The sequence below is a fragment of the Dipodomys spectabilis genome, unplaced genomic scaffold (genome assembly GCF_019054845.1).
Source record: "Dipodomys spectabilis isolate Male_0828 unplaced genomic scaffold, ASM1905484v1 ptg000087l, whole genome shotgun sequence".
Taxonomy (NCBI): Eukaryota; Metazoa; Chordata; class Mammalia; order Rodentia; family Heteromyidae; genus Dipodomys; species Dipodomys spectabilis.
The window spans coordinates 1,502,429-1,526,780 of NW_024870764.1; the positions used below are offsets into that span (position 1 = coordinate 1,502,429).

General features: G+C 39.6%; 1 protein-coding gene across 2 annotated transcripts in view; it reads right to left on the reverse strand.

Annotated features, from left to right (window-relative positions):
* Rp2 (RP2 activator of ARL3 GTPase) overlaps nt 1-24,146 on the reverse strand; it is a 41,392-nt gene extending 17,246 nt beyond the window's left edge. For both annotated transcript variants that reach the window (XM_042684466.1, XM_042684465.1), the window contains exons 1-2: nt 23,874-24,146; nt 1,231-1,896 (exon numbers count right to left, since the gene is read on the reverse strand). In XM_042684466.1, the coding sequence (XP_042540400.1) occupies nt 1,231-1,896; nt 23,874-23,975 (768 nt within the window). In that variant the 5' untranslated portion in view covers nt 23,976-24,146. The remainder of the gene's footprint in view (nt 1-1,230; nt 1,897-23,873) is intronic.
* Nucleotides 24,147-24,352: the final 206 nt, after the last annotated feature.

A 24,352-nucleotide genomic window follows, 5' to 3' on the forward strand; every position in this document is an offset into this window, starting at 1 on the left:
AAGTGTTCAACCCCTAATACTGCAAAAACAGATAAACTAACTAAATAAAATTTAAATCCCATGAAAAGGAACTGGATACGTTTTCCATTTACTACTTCTGGGAGCTTGATTTTAACTTTAAAAAGATTTTTTTCTGAAGAAATCCTGGTTAATAAGTAGCCAAGATGTCCTACTGCAGACTCTGACCAAAACACCCACCTATAAAGGAACTGATGCTCGTGGAGCCAGGATGGATAATTTTTCAGGCAGAAGTTGCTACCCAGAGAACTGGTGCTCCCTAAGAGCTGTTACTCATAGCCACATAACTTTTCCCATCTTGACTAACTCATTCTTTTGTTGCAATCTCTGGTCCACAGCAACATGAAAATAGAAAGTAAATTGCCTAGTGGGGACAATGCTCACACAGCCATAACTTCTTCAAAAGCTGTATCTTGCATTCAGTTCCTATCCTTTAAGCAGTTAAAATGCCAAAGACATTTTTCTGGTAAATTATTATAAAAAGCTGTGCTTTACTATCTAGTGATGTTGTTGTGAGCTCCTCTGTAAATACTTCCTTATAGAGAATGAAAAGTCTTAAAGGGAAGAGAATTTTGTCTATGTGTCTCTATTTCTAGCAATATTGTTTTTCATTATTGCCAAGATGCAATTGATTATAAGCTATCTGCAAGGTAAACAAAGGTGGGCAGTGGTTGCTCAGGCCTGTAATCTTAGCTACTCAGCAGGCTGAGGTCTGATGATCCTGGTTTAAAGCCAGCTGGGGCAGACAACTCTATTAGACCTTTATCTCCACTTATCCAGCAAAAAGCTGAAAATAGGTCAGTGACTCAAGTGGTAGAATGCCAGCCTTGAGCAGAAAAAGCTAAGGGACACCATCTAGGCCCAGTGTTCAAGTCCCAGGACTAGCACGCGCACACACGCACACACACACACACACACACACACACACACAAATATGTGGGAAACAAATATGCATCATCACCGAAATATATTAAGAATAACTTGCACATAGCCGCTAGTTAATAAATGCTTACTGAATGGAATTCTATGTTTCAAAGGCTTCTTTGGTTAAGTATTTTAAAGCCCAAGCATCCTGCTTCCAGATAAGTCTTGTGGGTGAGGAGACAGAGAGTTACAAATATTTCTACCAGGCAATTTGCAAAGAATAAGTGCTTTCTAGAATGTCATGTTTCTAGTCAGTTCCATATCTGTTTCTCTCCTCTCTCTCCTTACCTCATCAATTAATTTCCTGGCATTTGCAATAGTATAATCCCCAGCAAATAACACCACCAAACATGATTCATCACTGTTCTTCTGTCTCTGACCCCGGGATATTGGAACGATGCTTCTATTGGCTTCTGTGGAAACTCGAATAGCTTTGAACTCTTCCGTTGTAGGGACAGGAACAAAGTCCTGGATCTTGGCATTTTCTGGAAGAAGGCTCCAGTTGAGCTCTCCTGCCACAGGGGTAAAGTCATGAATGTTACTCCATGTGTTATTGAAGATACTCAGCCCTGCATCTTTAAACTGGAAAGCTAATTCAGGGTAATACCACTGAAAACAGCCAAACTTGATGTTTGTGGAAGACTCGATGATAGGTTGAGTAGCACAGCACAGAAAGACTTCCAGCTTTCTGCAGTCTCGCACACGAAATTGTTGGCAGGCTAACAGGCACCTACAATCTCTGCAATTCCGGAAAAACACACTGGTTTTCACTGGCCCCAGAAAAATGACACAGCTAGTACAGTCATCAATGGTAACTGTAGCACTGTGATCAAAAATATAGATTTTACAGTTCTCACAGTCTTGAATGATAAATTGTTGTCCTGCCACCTTTCCAGGTAAACGACCTACTGTTTCATTCTTCAGCCCACTGAACATGTAGTCTTTCAGGTCAACCTGCAAGGACAAAACACAGACCTTGAGTATTATTAACATTAATCAGCAAAATTCAACGATGCATCTGTAGGTGCTAGGAACAGTTCTCAAGGCTAAAATGGAAGTTCTTAATCTTATTGACTTTGTAACATAATAAGAAAATAACCAGGAGGTTTTGTTTTTCTCCCAATAAACAGAAGGCACAAAGGAGGAGGGGAAAGAAAAGGGAACTATTCAAAATTCAAGGACATATCCACCACAAAGTTTGTCTAAATTATGTTTCAAAAAAGTCACTGCTGGTGGCTTGCACTACCAGCTACTCAGCAGGCTGACACTTGATAATTTAGAGCCATTCTAGTAAAGAAAGTCCAAGAGACTTCATCTTTAATTAACCAGCAAAAAGCCTGTGCTGGAAGTGTGGCTTGAGTGTCCAGTTCCTCTGGCAACTATAGCTCTCATTATAGTAGAAAACTGAGGCTGTGGAAATACCTATGCAGTTCACAAGAGACCCCACTCTAGACAAGTACCATCTTCATAACAGTCACAGCCTTGGTCAACTCTGGTATAGTAATAGTATTGTATAGTTTCTTTCCTGGGTGTGGCTCTAAGAATGGTGTCTCCACGAGTCTAGCCCTGGTCTCATTGGATATTGGTGAGCCTGGGATACCATATCCTCTCCATCTCCTTCTATCTCTTCTTGTGATTTCTACAAGGGAGTTTCCTACAATATCTGTGAATTCTTTCCTGTACTGGACTATAGTTTTTTGCTTGCTTCCCTTAAGCACTTATGTAGTACAACATGAAGGATCCTCCCCAGAATCTTTACAGGACCACATGCATTACAATATCTGGCTGTTCCTAGCTCAAATTACTAACAGCTCTAACTTTTGTCTAAAACAGGAATCAAAATTAGGACATGTGCTTGGGTCTTGCTTACTCCCAGTATGCAAACCCAAATTAGATACACAAAATTTAACTCTTTTCTCCTCCAGCCAAATTAATAAACCCTTACTTATGCTGATTCTTATAGCTGGGGAACACCATCATATATAAAGGCCCCAGAGGCAATGATGTTATATTACCCCCCCCAGATTATAATCCCAGAAAACACCCATCTGTGGTCAAATTCAAAATTGTACTTACAAATGTAAGCAAATAAAAAGGGGTGATTTAACTTGTGCTAATTATGAACCCATTTGATACATAAGCCACATTTCCCTGCCAACTGGCTGGTTCTTCACTTGTAAAAGATCTTTACTTACATCCAGTGTCAGTCTGTCCCATAATTCTCATTGCTGTTTAAGTCATTTGGCCATTGTACTACCCCAGAGGAAAATTTTTGGGCCTCACCAGACCCAACAGACATTGGAGGAATCCTGCGTTGATGAGCTACACTTGTTATCTGAAGCAGAATATTATGCCCTCACTTTTTCTCTGGTGGGGATACTGGGATTGGTAGTCGGAGCCTATAAAGGTGTCATGTGCCTGGCATGTATAATGTAAAAATCTATTAACTACACCTCTTCTGCCATTGCACTGTACCAAGAATAGCATAGACAAGCCATTCTGGACAACTGTGATGCCATCAATTATTTACTCTTACTACACCAGTAGAGGTGTGAGGAGATAAAGGACATGTGCTGTTTTAATCTGACAGATAACAGCTATACCATCCTAGAGGAAATCAAACATCTTAGAAAGCTTGCAAAAAAGATTCAACAGGGGCTGGGAAGGTGGGTCAGTGGTAGAGTGCTTGCCTTGCATGCATGAGGCCCTGGGTTTGATTCCTCAGCACCACATAAGCAGAAAAAGCCAGACGTGGCACTGTGGCTCAAGTGGTAGAGTGCTAGCCTTGAGGTGAAGAGCTGAGGGACAACGCCCAGGCCCAGTGTTCAGGCCCCATGACCAACAACAACAACAAAAAAGATTCAATAGGATAAGGGAGGATGGAACCTATTTGGATGGATTACTTCCTGGTTTATGTCTCTCTTGAGCCTGCTAACAGCAATTTTTTGCCTTTTACTAATTGTGCCTTGCCTACTAGGTACCTGCTAAACATTCTTATGGGAAAGATGAGGATCTTCACCAATCAGACTGTCAACCAAATGTTCCTAAGAGGGTATCCTAGGAACAAATCAGGGACTCCCACTTCACCCCTTTACAGCGGGAAGTAGCTCCAGAAGAAACGACCTCTGCCCATACTCCCGGCCCAGAACCTGTACCTATTAAACAACAAAGGTGGGGAGGGTAATGTTAGTATGTTCTCCTCCATTTTGGGCTTGACAGTCTCCATCCTAGGCCTTCCCCCAGCTGCATCAGTGGAATGATCTCTGCCCAGACATGAACTCCACCCTGCCCTTCACAAAGAAAAGAGAATGCTTGCTCCCAGGGGCTCTTGCACTCTACCCAGACCAGAATTCTGCCCTGCTTATGAGCTATTTTCAGTGTCCACTAGCAGCAGGCAGAGTACTTCCCGCCCCTAGTCCCCTGTATAAAAATGTCCCTGAACAAAGACAGGTACCATTTCTCCCTCTCTCCCATGAAAGAACTGGTCTTGTCAGCCTAGCTGGCAATAAATTCTCTTTGCTCAACGTTACTATGTCCATATGGTCTTCTGGGCTGGTTACTTTTGTTTCAAGTCTCTCTGTCTCTCTTTCTTCTCTCTCTGTTATTGAACTATATTTATGGGCATACACAGCTAGTCTGCATGGCACTATGGTTTAAATTTTACCATGGCTAACCCAGGAGATAACAACATAATCATTGCCATAATCAATGGCTTTTGGCCTATTTAGAATCTACACAATCAAAACATTTATATGCATAGATCAAGTAAGTGTGTGTGTTTGTGTGAGAGAGGTGGGGAGGGAGAGGGAAAGGAAGAGGGAGAGAGAGAGAGAAAGAGAGAGAGAGAGAGAGCAAGCACTGGTACTAGGACTTGAATTCAGGACTTCATATTTTCTTGACCTTTTCAATCCTAAGTGGCAGTCTACTATTTGAGCCACAGCTCCAGTTCTGGCATTTTGCTGCGTAATGAGGGTTAAGAGTCTCTCTGATTTAACTACTTCGTCAGGCTTTGAACCTTGATCTTCATCCTTCTGAGTACTTAGGATTACAGGTATGAGCCACCAGCACCCAACTAAAACCTTTTTTTTTTTGTTTTCCCACTATCCCTTCCCTCCCTATTGAAACCAATTTTTAAAAACAATTATTCTAGCAAGTGTCTATCAAATCCTATATATCAATCCTAATCTAAGAATATACTATCACAAGCAAGGGGTAGTTCAGTGGTACAGTATTTGCACAGCATACACAAAATGTACTATTCCAGTTTTCTAATGTGTATGTTTTCTCTGATATACATTCTATTTTTAATTTTGAGGGTTTGAGCTAAGGACCTTATGCTTGCTAGGCAGGCACTCTACCATTTGACTCATATACTTAGCCCTTCTTGTTTTAGTTTTTTTGTGTGATAGGGTCTCATGTTTTTGCTTGGGCTTGCCCTGAACCTTGATCCTCCTACCTAGCTTGGCCCTAGAAGAATCATGGTCAGAGGCTTTTACAGGCAAAAGTATGAGATGCTATCTGAATAAAAACAAAAGCAATAAAAGAAAATCCTGGAGGCATGGCTCAAATGCTATAGTTCTTGCCTACTGAGGCAAGGGCCCTGAGTTTAATTACCAGTAATGCAAAAAATTCTAACCTGACCTATGAGCATTTGTGAATATAAATGTGCGTGTACGTGTGTGTGTGAGAGAGAAGTTCCACAAAGCAAAAAAAATACATATACTTTGTGCTATGCTCCCTAATATTTTCTATCATCTCTACCCAACTCACAGGTTTGATAAGACATAGCTTTGGCTTATGTGATTGGATATTGGGGGTGCCATGAACAAAAATGACAAATATAGGGGACAAAACAGTCCCATGTAGGAAGAGGTGTTTGAGAAGTGTCATATCTAAGACTTTATGGGTGATCTACAAATACAGAGGAATGGTTTTCCTGTTTGGTCTCCACTAAGAACAGTGAGCTAGCATAATTGCTAGTTCCACTGTCTGAGATCAAGCCTAAGAGAACCAAATAAGAAAAACACCAAGTCTGTACCTTGTGTCTTATATAAGTTTATTGTACCTGTGGAAGGGAAAGGGAATCACAGAAACAGTAGAAGGAAGGATGAATGAATGCAACATTGATACTCATTTGATACTATGTTGGAAATGAACTTAAAACTGAGGCAGGAAGGGAGAAGGGAGGGGTAAGTGGGAGAAAATGAGGGATAGGGTAAGAGTGTTTAAAAACAAATTTACTCATTACCTAACTTATGTAACAAAGACTTTGTTAAAAAGAAGGAAACAACAACAACAACAATAAAAGAAAAACACCAAGAAGAGACTGGCTGGAATCTACTATAAGTATGTGGGGAACTGTAGCAACAAAACCCTGTTCTATATAACTATATAGTGTAGCCTAATTTTAAAATGCTTTTAAAAAAAGAAAAAACAACAACAACAAAAAGGAGTTCATTATGAGCAACCACTGTGGTAATGTGGGAGAGGATAAAACATAAAAGAAAAGCCCTAGGATTTCTGTTCTTCCCCCTCCTTCAAATCTGAAAACAATGTGTCTTCCACACCTTCTGTGCTTTGGACCTTTGGTTCAGGACAGGGTAGAAATGTGCTGATGGAAAGCTAAACAGGTACAGATTAAGCAGGACAATTGCTTCCCCTCCTTGATCACTCTAAGCACATTATATCTCGAGTTCTGCAAAAGCAGTAGAAGGAACAGAAGACTGTAAGGAAGGGAAATGGATTCATTACTTGACTCATCTATCGATACATCACCTTTATAATTACAGTAAAATTTAAAAAATAAAAGTCATAACATAAAGGGGATCCAAATAGGGAAACATGAAGTAAAACTCTCCCTCTTTACAGATGACATGATCTTGTATTTAAAGAATCCCATGGACTCCACTCCCAAATTACTCGAGCTGACTTGAAATTTTGGCAAAGTAGCAGGGTATAAAATTAACCCTCAAGAAATAAAGGGAGCAACCCCATTCACAATAACCTCCCAAAAAATAAAATATTTAGGAATTAGCCTAACCAAAGATGTAAAAGAACTATTTAATGAAAACTATAAAAAGTTAAAGAAAGAAATTACAGAAGACACTAGGAAATGGAAAGACCTCCCATGCTCTTGGATAGGCCGACTTAATATAGTAAAGATGGTAATACTGCCAAAATTAATATACAAATTCAATGCAATTCCTATTAAAATCCCAATGACGTATATCACTGAAATACAGAAAACAGTCCAAAAATTCATATGGAACAACAAAAGACCTAGAATAGCCAAAACAATTCTAGGGAATAAAGACAACATGGGAGGGATATCCATGCCGAATTTCAAACTCTACTACAGAGCTATAATAACAAAGACAGCATGGTACTGGCACAAAAACAGACCCGAAGACCAATGGAACAGAATAGAAGATCCAGAAATAAATCCACAGGCCTACAGCCAGCTGATATTCGACAAAGGAGCCAAAGACATACAATGGAAGAAACACAGCCTCTTCAACCACTGGTGCTGGGAAAACTGGGCGGCCACATGCAGAAAACTAAAAGTGGACCCCAGCTTATCACCATGCACCAACATCAACTCAAAATGGATTAAAGACCTTAACATTAAACCTGAATCTCTGAAACTACTGCAGGACAGAGTAGGAGAGACACTTGAACTAATAGGCACAGGAAGGAACTTCCTGAACAGAGTCCCAGGGTCACAACAAATTGGAGAGAGACTGGACAAATGGGACTACCTTAAAATAAAAAGCTTCTGCACAGCTAAATCTATTGCAACCAAGCTAGAAAGACAACCAACTAATTGGGAAAAAATATTTACCAGCAATATATCAGACAAGGGGTTAACATCCTGTATATACAGGGAACTCAAGAAACCAATCCCTCCCAAACCTAACAAACCAATTACTGAATGGGCAAGGGAACTAAAGAGGGACTTCTCAGATGAAGAAATAAAAATGGCAATGAAACACATGAGGAAATGTTCATCATCCCTGGTGGTGAAGGAAATGCAAATAAAGACAACCCTGAGATACCACCGTACCCCAGTCAGAATGTCCCACATCCACAAATCAGCCAACGACAAATGCTGGAGGGGATGTGGAGAAAGACGAATCCTATTACACTGCTGGTGGGAATGTACACTTATACAACCACTTTGGAAAGCAGTCTGGAGGGTCCTTAGAAAGCTAAGATTGACCTCCCTTACGACCCAGTCATACCATCTACCCTGAACAATACACAACCCTGAACCAATACACAAGGACACGTGCACCTCCATGTTTATTGCAGCACTGTTCACAATAGCTAGGATATGGAAACAACCCAGATGCCCCACCACAGATGAATGGATCCAAAAATTGTGGTATCTATACACAATGGAATATTATGCAGCCATTAGAAATGACAAAATAATGACATTTGCAGGGAAATGGATGGAGCTAGAAGGAATCATGTTGAGCGAGGTAAGCCAAGAGCAAAGAGACAAACGGTACATGGTCTCCCTAATAAGTGGATGCTAAACCCAAAATGTTAGGTGATATGACAAAATTAACAGGACTTAAGAAACAAAGAACTCCCACTCATCTGGTCGAACCACTACTAAATATCCCCATGCTGCTGATCACATGTATGGTGTATATGTGTACACCATTATATGTTATAGACTGTGATAGACAATTTGCTCCAGGAAAGTTAGAATGAACTTGTGACTTTAAATGAGCATCATTATTCCACAATACTGTGAAATTCGGGAAATTATGTAGTCACTTAATCACAATTAAAAAAAAAAAAGAACCTCGGGGAAGGTAGGGAGGGCAGGGATGGTAGGGGGAAAACAATGGAGGGGGTAACAATGCTCAATAGGAAGTGTACTCATTACCTTGCTCATGTAACTGTAACCCTCTGTATAGTATCTTTACAATAAAAAATTTTAAAAAATGAACCCTCAAAAATCAATGGCTTTTCTGTATGCCAACAATGAGAAAAGTGTGGCTGAAATCAGGAAAACAACTCCTTTTGTAATAGCCCCACAAAAAATAAAATACCTAGGAGTTAACTTAACTAAAGAAGTAGAAGACCTCTATGATGAAAACTTTAAAAACCTAAAAAAGGAAATTAAGGCAGAACTTAGGAAGTAGAAAAACCTCCCATACTCCTGGATTGGGAGGATTAACATCGTGAAAATGGCAATACTGCCAAAGACTATCTACACATTCAATGTGATACCTATCAATATTCCAGTCTCATTCTTCAATGAAATAGAAGAAGCAATCCTAAAATTCATATGAACATTAAAGACCCTGAATAGCAAAAACAATCATTAAGAGAAAGCACAGTGCTGGAGGAATATCAATACCAAATATCAAACTCTACTACAAAGCCATAGTAATCAAAACAGCTTGGTACTGGCACAAGAACAGACCTCAGGACCAATGGAATAGTACTGAAGTCCCAAAAATGAACCTACAGACCTATAGCCATCTAATCTTCGATAAGGGAGCTAAAAAAGTAAAATGGAAGAAATACAGCCTCTTCAGTAAATGATGCTGGCAAAATTGGCTAACTACTTGTAGAAAACTAAAACTAGATCCTTATATATCACCCTGCACCAGAATCAACACCAAATGGATCAAAGACCTCAGAGTCAAAGCAGACACTCTGAAAACATTACAGGATGGAATAGGAGAAACCCTAGGTCTCCTTGGCGCAGGCCGAAATTTTCTTAATAGAGACACAGAAACACAACAAATCAAAGAGAGGTTGGACAAATGGGATTGCATGAAGTTGCAGAGCTTCTGCATGGCAAAGGACATAGCTAGCAAGATCAATAGAAAGCCCATGAATTGGGAGAGAAGATCTTCACTAGCCATACAACGGACAAGGGTCTCATATCTAAAATATACCTGGAACTCAAAAAATTAAATCCCCCAAGAACAAATCTTCAAAGAAACAACTGCCCAATAAATAACTGGGCTAAAGACTTAAAGAGAAACTTCTTTAAAGAGGAAATAAGAACGGCCAATAGACACATGAAGAAATGCTCAACTTTTCAAGCCATAAAAAATGCAAATCAAAACAACATTGAGATTCCACCTCACCCCGTTTAGAATGGCTATAATAAAGAAATCTAATAGCAACAGATGCTGAAGGGAATGTGGCCAAAAGGGAACCCTACTGCATTGTTGGGGGGAGTGTAAACTTATTCAACCACTTTGGAAAGCAGTATGGAGGTTCCTCAAAAGACTCCACATAGAACTCCCTTATGACCCAGCAATCCCACTTTTGAGCATTTACCCAATCACAAACAAGGCTATACTAAAGTTACCAGCACAACTATGTTTATCTCAACACTATTCACCGTAGCTAAGAAATGGAACCAACCCAGATGCCTCAGTGGATGAATAGCTCAAGAAAATGTGGTATATCATACACACACACACACACACACACACACACACACATATTTAAAATGGAATACCATGCCTCCATCAGAAAGAATGACATCGCCCCATTTGTTAGGAAATGGAAAGACTTGGAAAAAATTACATTACGTGAAGTAAGCCAGGCCCAAAGGAACATAGGTCCCATGGTTTCCCTTATTTGCAATAACTAGTATATGTCTAGGACAAGCAGAAAAGGTCAAAAGCTATGTACATATGACCATATAGGATGATGTTAAGTGAAATGAACCCCAAGACAGGGACACAACTTGTTTTTTCTTTCTTACTATTGTTTTTACCATATTTATAATGTACTATGTGATTTTTTTTTGTTTCTCTTGTATGTTCTTTCCCCACAGTATAACCCCTGTTTTCACTGTATTTGACATGAGTGCCCTGCATCTTGTATATATTTTTCTAATTTGGGGGGGGGAGGAGGGAAATAACAAAATGCTGAAATAAGGACATAGGTTTACCCATTGTAAAAATGAGATGTACAAGACACTATGTTGAAAACAAACTTTACAACTTGAAGGGGAGGGGAGAGTTTGGGTGGTAGGGAGGGAAGGGATGGTAGGGGAAAACAAAGGAGGAGGTAATGCTTGATAGGAAATGTATTCATTACCTTACTCATGTAACTGTAACCCCTCTGTACTCTATTTTTGCAATTAAAAAACATAAAAAATAAAAGTCATTCTTTCTAAAATTAAAAGAAATAAAATCTAAAATAAAATATAAAGTTTTTTTATAGTACTGGGATTTAAATACTGGGTTCACACTTGCTAGGCAAGTGCTCTCTGCCACTTGAGCCACACATCCAGTCTTTTAAAAATGGTTTTGAGCTGTTTTTTCAGGTATGATTGCAGGTATGAGTCACTACATCCAAAAGGCATGTTTTGTTATTGTTTTGTTTGTTTGTTTTTTTGTGAGAGGGTCTTAATAGTAGCTGAGGCTGGCCTGGAACTTACTACTCAACCCAAGTTTTCCTCAAACTCACAATCCTCTAAGGACTACTTTCTAATGCTGCTTCTCTCAACATTTTTTTCCAGTCACAGTGCTAGAACTCAGGGCCTGGGCTCTGTCCCTGACCTTCTTTTACCCAAGGCTACTTCCCTTTTTTTCAGAGTAGTTTATTGGAGATAAGAGTCCCATGGACTTTCCTGCCTGGGGTGGCTTTGAATTGCATTCCTCTGATCTCAGCATCCTGTGTAACTAGGATTACAGAGTGAGCCACAGGTGCCTGATTTCTCTCAATTATTATTATTATTTATTTTTTTTGTCGGTCGTGGGGCCTGAACTCTGGGTCTCGGCGCTGTCCCTCAGCTCTTCAGCTCAAGGTTAGTGTTCTACCCTGGAGCCACAGCGCCACTTCCTATTTTTTTGTTTTTGTTGTTGCTGTTTTGTTGTGGGGGTTTTTTTGGTCGGTCATGGTTCTTGAACTCTGGGCTTGGATGCTGTCCCTCAGCTCTACCACTCAAGGCTAGCACTCTACCACTTGAGCCACAGCCCCATTTCCGGCTTTTTCTGTTTATATGGCGCTGAGGAATCGAACCCAGGGCCTCATGCATGCAAGGCAAGCACTCTACCACTGAGCCACCTTGCCAGCCCTTTCTCAATTACTGATAGGTCAAATAGACTCAAAAATTAAAATTAACAAATATAGAAGTTCTGAACCAGTCAATAAATAAGTTTCACTTCCACATCCAACAACTACAGTAAACTTAAATTTTTCCAAGCACTTTTTTTAATCAAATCAGGATGGGAGCTAGTGACTTTTGCCTATAATCGTAGCTACTCAAGAGGCTGAGAACAGGAGGATGAAAGGTCAAGGCCAGGCTGGGTGCCATTAGTTCACACTTGTAATCCTAGCCATTCAGAAGGCTGAGAGCTGAGGATCCCAGTTCAAAGCCAGCCCAGGCAATAAAGTCCATGAGACTATTATATCCAATTAAGATGTAAGTGGAGCTGTAGCTCAAGCACTAGAGTGCTAGCCTTGAGTTCAAGCTGCAGTACTCACACACACACACACACACACACACACACACACGGGTGGAGGGGGGGGTTCCAAGGGCAGAATCAGTAGCAACGCTTTCTTTCTCCACCCATAGGTGGGTGTAGTAGTGTCTATCTGTCATCCCAAGCTTTATGGAAGGCTGAAATCAAGAAAATTACAGTGCCAGGCCAACACTAGAAGAAAATCCATGAGAGTCCATCTCCACAAAAGCTAGAGGGAGAAAGTGAGGGAGACGGTAACACTGACAAGAAATATACTCATTACATATGTAACTGTAACACCTCTCTGTACCTCACCTTTACAATAAAATAGCCAGGCTCTAGTAGCTCACTCCTGTAATCCTAGCTACCCAGGAGGCTGAGATCTGAGGATCACGGTTCAAAGCCAGCCCGGGCAGGAAAATCTGTGAGACTCTTATCTCCGATAAACCACCAGAAAACTGAAAGTGGCACTGTAGCTCAAGCAGTAGAGTGCTCACCTTGAGCTGAAGAGCATAGGGACAGCGCCCAAGCACAGAGTTCAAGCCCCTCAAACAAAAGCAAACAAAATAATAAAATAAAGTAAAATAATAAAGGGGGGGGGGGGAAGGGAAGCTGGCCTGTGCCACAAGAGTTCTAAAGTTGGTAGATGGCAGCTCAGGTACATATATAGGTATAAAATAAGACCCTGTCTCAAAAAGAGCCAATAAAAAACTGGACTGGAGGTGTGGTTCAAGTGGTACCACACCATCCTCACAAATGAGGCTGTGAGCTCAAAACCTCAGTACTATGAAATAATGAATTAAATTAGTCTTAATGATGCATGCCTATAATCCTAGCACTCAGAAGGCCAAGACAAGAGGACTGGGAGTTGTAGGCTAGCCTGTGCTAAAAGTAAGACACTATCACAGAACTAATGGTACTAGACCACATACAAAGCCTCAGAAAAAATTATAACTTACAGACCATTATCTTGGATTAATATTTAATCGAGGTAGAAGTTAATAACAAAAGCAACTTCAAAAAAATCCTTGAAGCCAGGTGCTGGTAGCTCACACCTGCAATCCAAGCTGCTCAGGAGGCTGAGATCTTGAGAATCATGGCTCAAAGTCAGCCCTGGCAAGAAAGTCTGTGAGACTCTTATCTCCAATAAACTAGTCAGAAAAAGCCAGAAGTGGCACTATGGCTTAAGTGGTAGAACACTAGCTTTGAGCACAAAAAGGCTCAGGGACATAGCCCAGGCTCTGAGTTCAAGTCCCAGGTCTGGCAAAAAACAAAAAAAACAAAAATCCTTAAGCTTGGTGCTGATAGCTCATGCTTGTAATCCTAGCTACTAAGAAAGATCTGAGGAGCCTGGTTCAAAGCCAGTTCAGGAAGGAAAGTCTGTAAAACTCTTATCTCCAATTAACCACCAAAAAGCCGGAAGTGGAGCTGTGGCTCAAGTGATAGAGTGCCAGCCTTGAGCAAAAAAAACTCAGTGTTCCAGCACCAGAATTGGCACACCAAAAAAACATCCTTATCATCATCAATTTGAAATCACCAAATGCTGAATAATTTACAGGTTAAAGAAGAAATCACAAAATCTAAAAGTACCTTCAATTAAATGTTAAGATATCACAAGGGAGTGGCTTGGCATGGTTCCAGTTCACATAATAGCATTCTTTCTAGATTTCTTTTTTTTTTTTCAATTAAATCCCCATGTGCCAACATTAAAAAAAAAGATATCACATACGATAAAATCATATCAGAGATTAAGGGTTTAGAAATCAAATATAATAGAGAAGATCAGCAAAGCCCAAAAATGTTCCAATAAAAAATTCCAGCAAAAAGATTAAGAAGCAAGAAAACTCAACAACATAATGAGTAAAAAGGTGAATACAATTATAAATAGAGATCAACGAGAGTAACTAGCCAGGCACTAGTGGATTACACTAATCTTAGAAACTTGAGAAGTGGAGATTGGAAGGATCGTAGGCCAAGGACAGCACACGCAAAAAATTCTATCCCCATCTCATCAAATAAAAAGTTTGATGTGCACCTACAATCCAAGCTATGCAAATATAAATAAAAAGATCATGGTCTATTCTAGCCTAGGCAAAAGCACTTGCCTAGTAAGTTCAAAGCATTAAGTCAAAACCACAGTAACACACACACACACACACACACACACACACACACACACACACACACACACACACACACACACACACAATGGAAAATAAGAAATGTGGGCAACAGCTGTGCTCTGATGCCGATAATCCTAGCTACTCAGGTGGATCATGGTTTGAAACCAGTCTGGGCAAGAAAATTTGTGAGACTTAACCTCCAATTAACAACCAAAAGGCTGGAAGTGGATCTGTGGCTCAAGTGGTAGAATACCAACCTTGAATGAAAAAGCTAAGGGACAGCTTCCCAGCCCTGAGTTCAAGCCCCAGTACTGGCACCAAAAACAAAACTAAACAACAGTATGAATAACTATATACTGATAATTTTGACAATATTTTGTTCATGAACAATTCCCTTAAAATAGGTTATTATAAATAAGAAATTAAAAGCTTAAATAAAAGCTAATACAAATTGAATATTTCTTATCTGAAACACTGAGAATGAGTGTTTTTGGATTTCAGCATTTTTCAGGTTTAAAAATATGCATATCACCTGGCACTGGTGGCTCACAGCTGTCATCCTAGCTAATTAGGAGGCTGAGACCTGAGGATCAAGGTTTGAAGCCAGCCTGGGCAAAAAATATGTAAAGGGGATGGGAAGTTGGCTCAGTGGTAGAGTGCTTGCCTCACATTCATGAGGCCCTGGGTTCGATTCCCCAGCACCAATTAACCAGCAAAAAGCCAGAAATGGAGCTATGGCTCAAGTGGTAGAGCACTACCCTTAATAGAAAATGCTCAGTAACAGTGCCCAGGCCCTTAGTTCAAGTCTTAGGACAGCCACAAAAAGGGGGAGGGAGACAAAAGAAAGGAAAACAATTCTAACCCATGCTACCATCCTGCCAAACAATTGCCTGAGATAGAACAAAAGAAGAGAATTTCTACTTTGTTTGATGTATACTCATATATGAAAAAAACAGCAAATTAATCCTTTTCAAAAGAAAATACCACACCAATTGGACATATCCCAGATTGTGTGAAAATGATCCAGGATTGGGAAATCTTTCCATGTAAATCATCACTATGTGATAGTTACTTAACCTAACTAACCCCCATGAAAATATCATTGTTCAGTCAAGGTGGAGAACTTGCTGAGATGTACATGCTCTCTGATTCCTTTTCCCAGAAGGCCTCTCTTAGCTCTATCAAACATTTTTGGATTCCATCAACAAAAAACATGCTCCCTTTTCTCAATTATCTGTGGTATATTAACTAGTCATTGTCCCCTATAGCACCATAAATGTTTGGCTGGATCCTGTACCCAGTCTATTGCAAACTAAAACATTTCTCCCAACATGATCTCTTTACCTACTTTTCTCCAAAACACTTAGCTTTCTTAAAACTTACCAAGTACAAATTCTGTTTAGTCTATCCTCTCCCTCCACTAAAACATAAGCAACACAAAGGAACCTACAACAGTGCCTGCCACCACCCCATCCCCAAGCATTCTTCGCATGCCAGTAATCCAATCTTGCTTAGCTGGGACAGGTGGTTTAAGGTTGTTTTATGACTAATAAGTAAGTTTGATAATCATTCATTCAGTTAAAGGGGAACTTGAGGCTTCTCTTTACCCCACCCCATTCCCCACTCTATCTCCAAAACAATGGAACTCTGGTAATGATCAAGAATAACATGAGAAACTGGACACCAGGTGCTCATAATCCTAGCTACTGGGAGTCTGAGATTGGATGCATCACTGTTTGAGGTGAGGCAAGGAAGAAAACGTCATGAAACCTCTTCTAAACAAAGAGCTGGACATGGTAGTATGTACCCCTTGTCATAGCCAAACAGGAAGCCTGCATGTGGATCATGCCCAGGCACACACAGGCAGGAATTGAGAACCTTTCCCAAAAATAATAAGCAAAAATCAGAGCTGGAGGAGTGGTTCAGAAGTAAGAGCATCTGCCTAGCTGCTCAGGGCCACACATAAAATAACAAAATAGGAACTGGGAGTTGTAGAGCACTTGCCTACCATATACATGGCTCTGGGTTCGATAGCACTAAAAACAAAATTGTCTTCTTATAGATGCCTGGTTGGTGGTACTATCCAAGTTGTCCAACTTCTGAGTGGGAAAATAAAAGAAATGAATATAAAGCCTGGCAGATTAATTCCTTTTAATCTATGCTCTCAGTCATTTTTTTAGTGGTACTGGAGTTTGAACTCAGGGTCTCACAAGGACTAGGCAGACTCTACCATTTGAGCCATGCCCCAACTCTCCATTTTATATCATCTTCTTTCCCATACATGAAATAAAAAGAGGTTAAGGCTTCCATGTGCAAAAGTCAGCAGAGGAGGGTGGGCCAATAGGATCTTCATCTAGTCCAGACCTTCAAGTTGGAAAAAGGAACAGGAAAGAGTGGTTTCAAGTCAGTTCTGCTTTAGACCTTAGAGAGGGTAAAAACATCTTCCAGTCGTTTTCTGCTTGTCTTCCTGGCACCAATCCATGCCCCATAGTATGGATAAGATCAAAAGGAGTTGGGGAGGGGGGGACCTTGACATTGGCCTATCTCTACAAAGGCCTTGTTTATTTCACTGTACCAGAAATTTCTTAAAATTTTTTGTTCCAGTCCTTGGGCTTGAATTCAGGGCCTGGACATTGTCCTTGAACTTTTTTGCTCAAGGCTAGTATTCTACCACTTGGGCCACAGCTCTGGCTTTTGGTAGTTAGTTGAACATAAGAGTCTCATGGACTTTCTTGCCCTAAGTGGCTTTGAACCTACCTTTCGTTTTTTTTTTTTATACTGACAGGCTTTCATTCTCCCAGCTATGGAATTAGCCAAAGCAAGTCCCATAGCCACTCTCCAAGTAATGAATTAGGGATGTTTAATTCTTTAATGAAAAGAACTGCAAATTTGCATGACAAAAAATAGTAGAGCAGCAGTAGAAAGATGAACAATTGGAGCCAGTAAGTAAGTTTACCTTGATTAGCAAATGCATGAGTAAAAAAAAAGTTTTATATTTGCTGGAGTACACAATTGGGGGAACAGGGAAGCAGGAGAGTTGAATATTGCAGTGAATTACTTTGCATCATCATTTCATTATCCTTTGAACCTTGAGTCTCAGATCTCAGCCTCCAGAGTAGGAAGGATTACAGGCATGAGCCACTGGTGTCTGGCTTCTTAAAACTGAAGCAAAATTATGTGTCTATCTTCCTTGGGTTTGATTTGGAATTCAAGACTCTGGCCAAATTATCTTTGCATAAAGCACACATAAATTTTAACATTTACATGCATATTTATTTGAGAATTGGGTAAATAAATAGTGCTAGGATAAAAATAAATCATTTATATTATTAGTAGGGGATCACAATAGCCTTATTGCTAGGTGCATAGGACTATATATAATGAAGTATATTAAAATGAACCCCAAGAATTGGAAACAAGAGGTTCTTTTTAAGTCATATATGCAGTTATTTCTATTTTTTCTTTCTATTTTAGTTTTTTGTACCCTTTGTCTTGTATATAAGCTTATCTGATCCATGGAAAGGAAAGGGACTCACAGAAACAGCAGGACAAAGGATGAACTAATGCTACAATGATACTTACCAGACACTATGTTGGAAATGAACTTTACAACTTGGTGGGGAGTGGTAAGTGGGAGAAATTGAGGGCGGAGTAACAATGTTTAAAAGGAAATGTACTCATTAACTTACTTACCTACTTACATTACTGCAACCCCCCTGTTCATCACCTTTACAATAATTTTTTTTAATTCTCAAAAAAATCATTTAATAGTTGTTACATATAGGGGAAACAAAGGAGGAGGCTACAATGCTTGATAAGAAATGTACTCATTATCTTGCCCATGTAATTGTAACCCCTCTGTACAGTATTTTCACAATAAAAAATAACTAAAAATTTAAAAAAATAGTTGTTACATATAAGAATTTAACTAATATCAGCATAGCAAGTGATACAACCCATATTGTAACCCATATTTAACTGATAAATTTCAACTATAAAAATTACTTGGAGTTAAGGCTTTTTTGTTTCAAATACAAAAATAAAATCTATTACTTTTTCAATTATCCTTAAATAGTGGTACAAAGGAGTTTCAATTTAATATGTTCATTCATGTGTACAATGTACTTTGACCCATATCACCCTAAAAATCTATTCTGGAATTACTGAGCTGGGTTATGTTATGGGTTAGTATTCTTACAAGATGCAGAAAAGATGTGAGATTCTCTCTCTCCTATCCTCTTTCCCTTGGAGCAACAGAACACTCATATAGAGAAAAGCTCATCATAGGGCAGAGCAAACACCAGGAAGAGTCTTGTTCACTCAATTTTCTGGCATGATGAGCTTGGGATTTCCAGGCTCTAGAACTCTGAGAAAACACCTTCTGTTGAGTTATCTAGTCTGGGGTATTTTGTTATGGCAGTCTGTGTTAGCTCTGACTGTAAAAGTCTTCTCTTTGTCTTCACCAGGACTTTCCTCTATGTATGTGTTCAATCTCTGGTTAGCCTTCTTATACAGACACTAATTCTATCAGATCAGAGCCCCATCTTATGACCTCATTTAATCTTAACTATTTCCTTAGAAGGCTTATCTCCAAATCCAACCATAGAGGGGTTAAGATCTTTAACATATGAATCTGACATCCATTCCCTAACAGCTGCCAGTGCTGAAGTTAGTAATTTACTATTCTTCTTATTTTCTCTGGACATTCCCAGTTTTCCTAGATCATAGGGAGAAACTCCTCATACATCAAAATAGTCCAAGGTTAACAGTTTTGTACTATAAAATTATTTGGATTTTCAACCTAGTCTTCAAAAGAGAAACTCAAGATTTATGTTGCTCTACTTTCTCAACAATTCCTTAGAGTTCTTCAAAACAAAAATATAACAATCAATCTAAAGCTTAGATCCATAACTTTGCAAAAGTTTCTCACTCTCAAAATGTCTAAAATTACAAGAAGTGAGTTTAGTTTAGGCTATATTTAGTTTTTTAATATATATTTTATTATAAATTGTGTGTGTGTGTGTGTGTGTGTGTGTGTGTGTGTGTGTGTGGTACAGGGATATGAACTCAGGGCCTTGTTTTTGCTAGAGTAGCACTCTACTATTTGAGGCGTGCTTTCGGCCTTCAGCCATGCCTACAATCAGCTTTTTGCAGGTTACATTGGAGATGGACTTTTCCCTCTTTTCTGCTCAGGCTGGCCTCAAACTGTTATCTTCTAGATCTCAGGCTTTTGAGTAACTAGGATTACACAGGGGACTTCTTACAATTCTTAAAAAGTGATGGATATACTTTCAAAACAAAAAAAAATGTAGGGGCTGGAATTCATGTGGTGTTAACTTAACGTCTTAAAGTTACTAAACTAAGTTAAGCATTATGTTCCTAACAGAAGACAAAAGTAAATCTCTTATTCTTTGGCTGAGCAGCAATAAAAAATTTTTTCTTAAAATTCATCTCACAGTTTGACTTCCATGAAAATCTACGATAAAATCATGAAATTTATTATTTGTAATAAAGAAGCTGCTAGTGCAGCTTCTGCCAAACTCTCTGGTGCCATTTGACCTTGGACCCTAGCCATTAGGCTGTAAGAAGGCCCAGCTACATGGACAGCATATAGCACTTAGTCCAAGCTAGCATCCACTTGCCAACCAGCTCTGTGGATAAGCCATCTTGAAGGTAAGGTCTTGAGTCTCCAAGTAAGCTGCCCAGAGTTGATGCCATATTGAGCAGTCACCCTTGCTTAACCTTACACAAAATGTAGAGTTCTGAACAAAATAAATACTTGTCATTGTTTCACAGTTTTTTATTAGCTGACATTAGTTATACAGGGAGTATTTCATCATTACATTTCCACATATGCCATTATTTTACACTATTAAGTTTTGGGATGGTTTAATATTCAACAACAGATAACTAGACTATCTTACATACTTAAAAGAAGACTAATATAGCATCTAGCCTCCTTCTCAGTGCAGACACTTTTTTTTTTATTCTAATGGTTACTGTCTTAACCTATGGATATTCTAACAGAGATCATTTCTTCACAAAGTTACCCCTTCTGTTGATGAACAACTCTGGGATTTCTTTGTGCCAGAGCTTGAACTCAGGGCCTTGTGTTCTCGCTTGGCTTTTTCGATCATAGCTGGAGTTCTACTGCTTGAGCCACGCCTCCAGTCTGGCATTTTGCTGGTTAATTGGAGATGAAGTCTCAAAGACTTTTCTGTCCAGGCTGGCTTCAAATTTGATCCTCCAAATATCAGCCTCCTGAGTAGCTAGGATTATGGGTGTGAACCACTACACCCAGCTAATTCTGGGAACTATGACCTGCGTAAAGCTCTGTCCTTGAAGATGAACATGGCCGTCTAACCTCTTCTCTTCAGGACAGGCCTTTACCTTATTCAACAGTGAAGGATTCTTTAGCACAGCCCCACTTGATAGGCAAGGAACCTGAAATGCACAAATTTGTGGCTTTACCCAAAGTTAAACAATAGACAATTAAATGTCTAATACAAGATTTTTGTTAACTGTTATGCTTATAAAGTATAAGATAAAAATTCAAGTATGAGACATAGATACAATTATGTAGAAAATATAATTGTATCCTTCATACTTAGATCACAGCTTTTACACTCAAGCTATCATTTAGAGAACGAATCCTCATTTCTATTGTTGAGGAAGAGTATTGGGATAAAGAACTTCATGTTAACTTAAGTGTGTGTGTGTGTGTGTGTGTGTACCAGGACTTAATTCAGGGCCTTGTGCTACCCCTTGAGCCAATCCAACATTTTGCTGGTTAATTGGAAATGGAGTCTGCAGACTTTTCTGCCCAGTTGGATTTTAACCATGGTCTTCAGATTTCAGCCTCCTAAGTAGCTAATTATAGGTGTTGAGTACTGGTGCCTAATAATTTCTTACTTTATCTTTAAAACTCCAGTAAGCTCTTAGAGGGCTGGAATATGTTCTATAATTTTGGATTTTCCTTGGTATTTGAATATATACGTGTTAAATAAAATTTTAACTAATGAATGCAGAATATAAATACCAAGGATAAGAGCATTTTTCCAAATGATTTAGTACAGTAACCCTTTTTCAGTACTGGGTTTTGCACTCAAGTACTCTACCACCTGAGCCATACCTGCATCAATGATTTCAACATCTAAATGCATTTCCCATCATGTCAGGATAGTAATTTACAGTAAGTTCTTTTCCTTTTGGAAGTCAGCAGCAACAGAAAATGAACTGTTTCCACTGTTGACAACAGTATATCAGTTGCCATGACAACACATGTCCCCAAACATTCTTTCTAATTGAGGCTTTTTCTCCTTCCTTCAGTCCCCTAAGGCTGACCCAATTACTCAACTGAGAAGCCAAAACCCAAGGGATGCCCTTTAATAAAGTTATTCTGTTTAAACCGTATCAGAAATATTTAAACACTACTTTTCCAAGTTGTAAGGAATTTCATTTTGTCTTTATATCTAAAGTTTTATAAGTTGAATGGTAACTGTCTGGTCTAGCTTTAAAACTGTGTATGTTAGACTATGTAGCTCAATGTAAAGCACTTGCCTAGCACAGAGCACTGAGTTTGATCCTGAGCATCACACACACACAAAAAAACACTGTAACTGTTATTATACACACACTTAGAAACATGAGATTTTTTTAACCTATTCAGTAACATCCGCTATGTCTCTACAACTTCAGTTCCTAGTAGCAATTTCAAAAATGTTCCCTCTTTATAGTAGAAAGGTTATTGTACACTCATCTAGGGGAGAAAATCTTGGTGTTGAAGTACTGTATTTTTTTCAATGTTTCCAGTTAGTCAGCGAGAGAGAGAATAAATAACAGAACAACACATCCATTAATCTAAAAGACAGATTAACATGAACAATTCCAAACTACAAGACCATTTATTGTGAAACAATGAATGAATCAGAGGCTTTAAAAATCACTTTAGCTTTAGCCTGTGATTTTAAAAACAAAAACTAAAATAAAAATGAAAACAGAACTTTCTCTGTGGCAGACAATGCATGTTTAAAGAGCTTTGTCGGAAATCCTAAGGCTGAGTAAATAAAATCTTTCAAAACTCATTCAATAACTTTGATAAGTACAATCTCATATAATACAACAGTAAACAAGTCATTTCCTTTCTTACTTAAAAAAAAAAAACCAGAAAACAAAAAACAAAAACAAGCTCTGAAGCTTGGCTAAGAGAGATTAAATATCTCACATGACCTAAGAAGGGGCTGAGAATCAGAGACAGATAGGCCTAAGAATTCTGCAGAAAGTTTCCAATTTGTTAAATCTGACACTTGTAGAAAATTGTTTACATAAATTAAGTGTGCTAGGGCTTGGAATTCAAGCAGGAAGGTTTACAGGATGAAAGTATTGATAACAAATACAATAAGGTTTTTTTGGTTCCAGATACACTGCATTAAGCAAGAGTTCACTGTTCCTTTGCACTCGCTAGGAAATAAATCTCTAGTTTTGTTTGAAAGAGAAAAACAATAGATAAGTCTATCAAAAAAAGTAAACGGCAAGTAAAAAGTGCTTATTTTACTAACCAATTTTTACAAAGCCCAACTGAAGAACTATGTAGAAAGAGGAACCATTATGAAATGTATGACTAAGTGTGTTTTGTGCAAGACTATGGGCTGTTTTAAAAAAGGCTACTTAGTTTCTGACTAAAAGTAAAAATAAGGGTGTTTTCATTCATAAAATGGAATAATAAACATTGCTTGGTTTATGCCGGGTAATTCGACTTTATATATAGCCTTAACACACATTTTAAGACTTGATTCCTTATTCCTTTCGAGAAACTGGAGGAGGGATAGCAAAGGTGTACATTGAACAATCCACTTAGCAAGTGAGAAAATTGAGCATTGGAAACGACCACGAGGCACCAAAGAAATTTGCCAAGGAGGTAGACAAAAGAGAGTCACAGAAGAGAACTGGCGGAAAAGAAGAGAATCGTTCCGTGTGTGTAACTCGACCACCGGACCAAACTCCGCTGAGCGCTGCCTGTGTGAAAAGAAGGTGATTTGAGATCCAGCTCATTCTCTCGGCTCCCTCCCTCCCTTCCTCTTGCCCGATCCTCGGACAGGAAGTCAGCCCAAGTGAGGGTGCAGAACCCAGGGAAACCCTCCAAGAGGATTCAACTACCTGGACAAGATCCCGTTCATTACTGCAAAGTCCCCTAAAATTACCCACCCCCAAAGCCGTGTACCCCAACTTCAGCTACTCGCGTTGGAGAGAAAAGCAGTGTTAGTGGGCTTCTTCAGTGATCGCCGGTCCATAAGGGGCCTCACCGGGCAGCTAGAGAGGGCTGAAATTAGGACGGGAAGCTACAGGAGTTTACCTTCTCACGGTGGTCCCAGCTGTACTGCCTGGGCCGCTCATCCTCAGTCTCAGGCTGCGATTCTTTGCCAGCCTTCCGCCTCTTGGAGAAAAAGCAGCCCATGGTCCTGGCTTGCGGGTGCTGCTGATCGACGCACGCTATTAGACACTTCCAGAAGTGTGTAGTGAACCCTGGGCACCTCAAACCCACGGTTTTCCCGACAAAGCCCCGCTAAGCTTCCCAGCCGCCCGCAGCCTGGGTTTGCCCGCCAGGCCTAACACCCCTTCTTCTTTTCTCATCGGTCTCCCTGACAACCAATGATCGCTTAACGTCCAGACAGCCAATCAAAAGCCAGAGTGCTGCTCTGCGTAATCCACTAACAGAGGCCTACGTAGTCTTACACCAATCACGCTTAACTCTACGTCAGCTTTTAGAGGCGGGGCTGCTCAGCGGGAGTGAAAGCTTGGCTGACCCCGCCCCAGTTCTGTCATGTCTAGCTC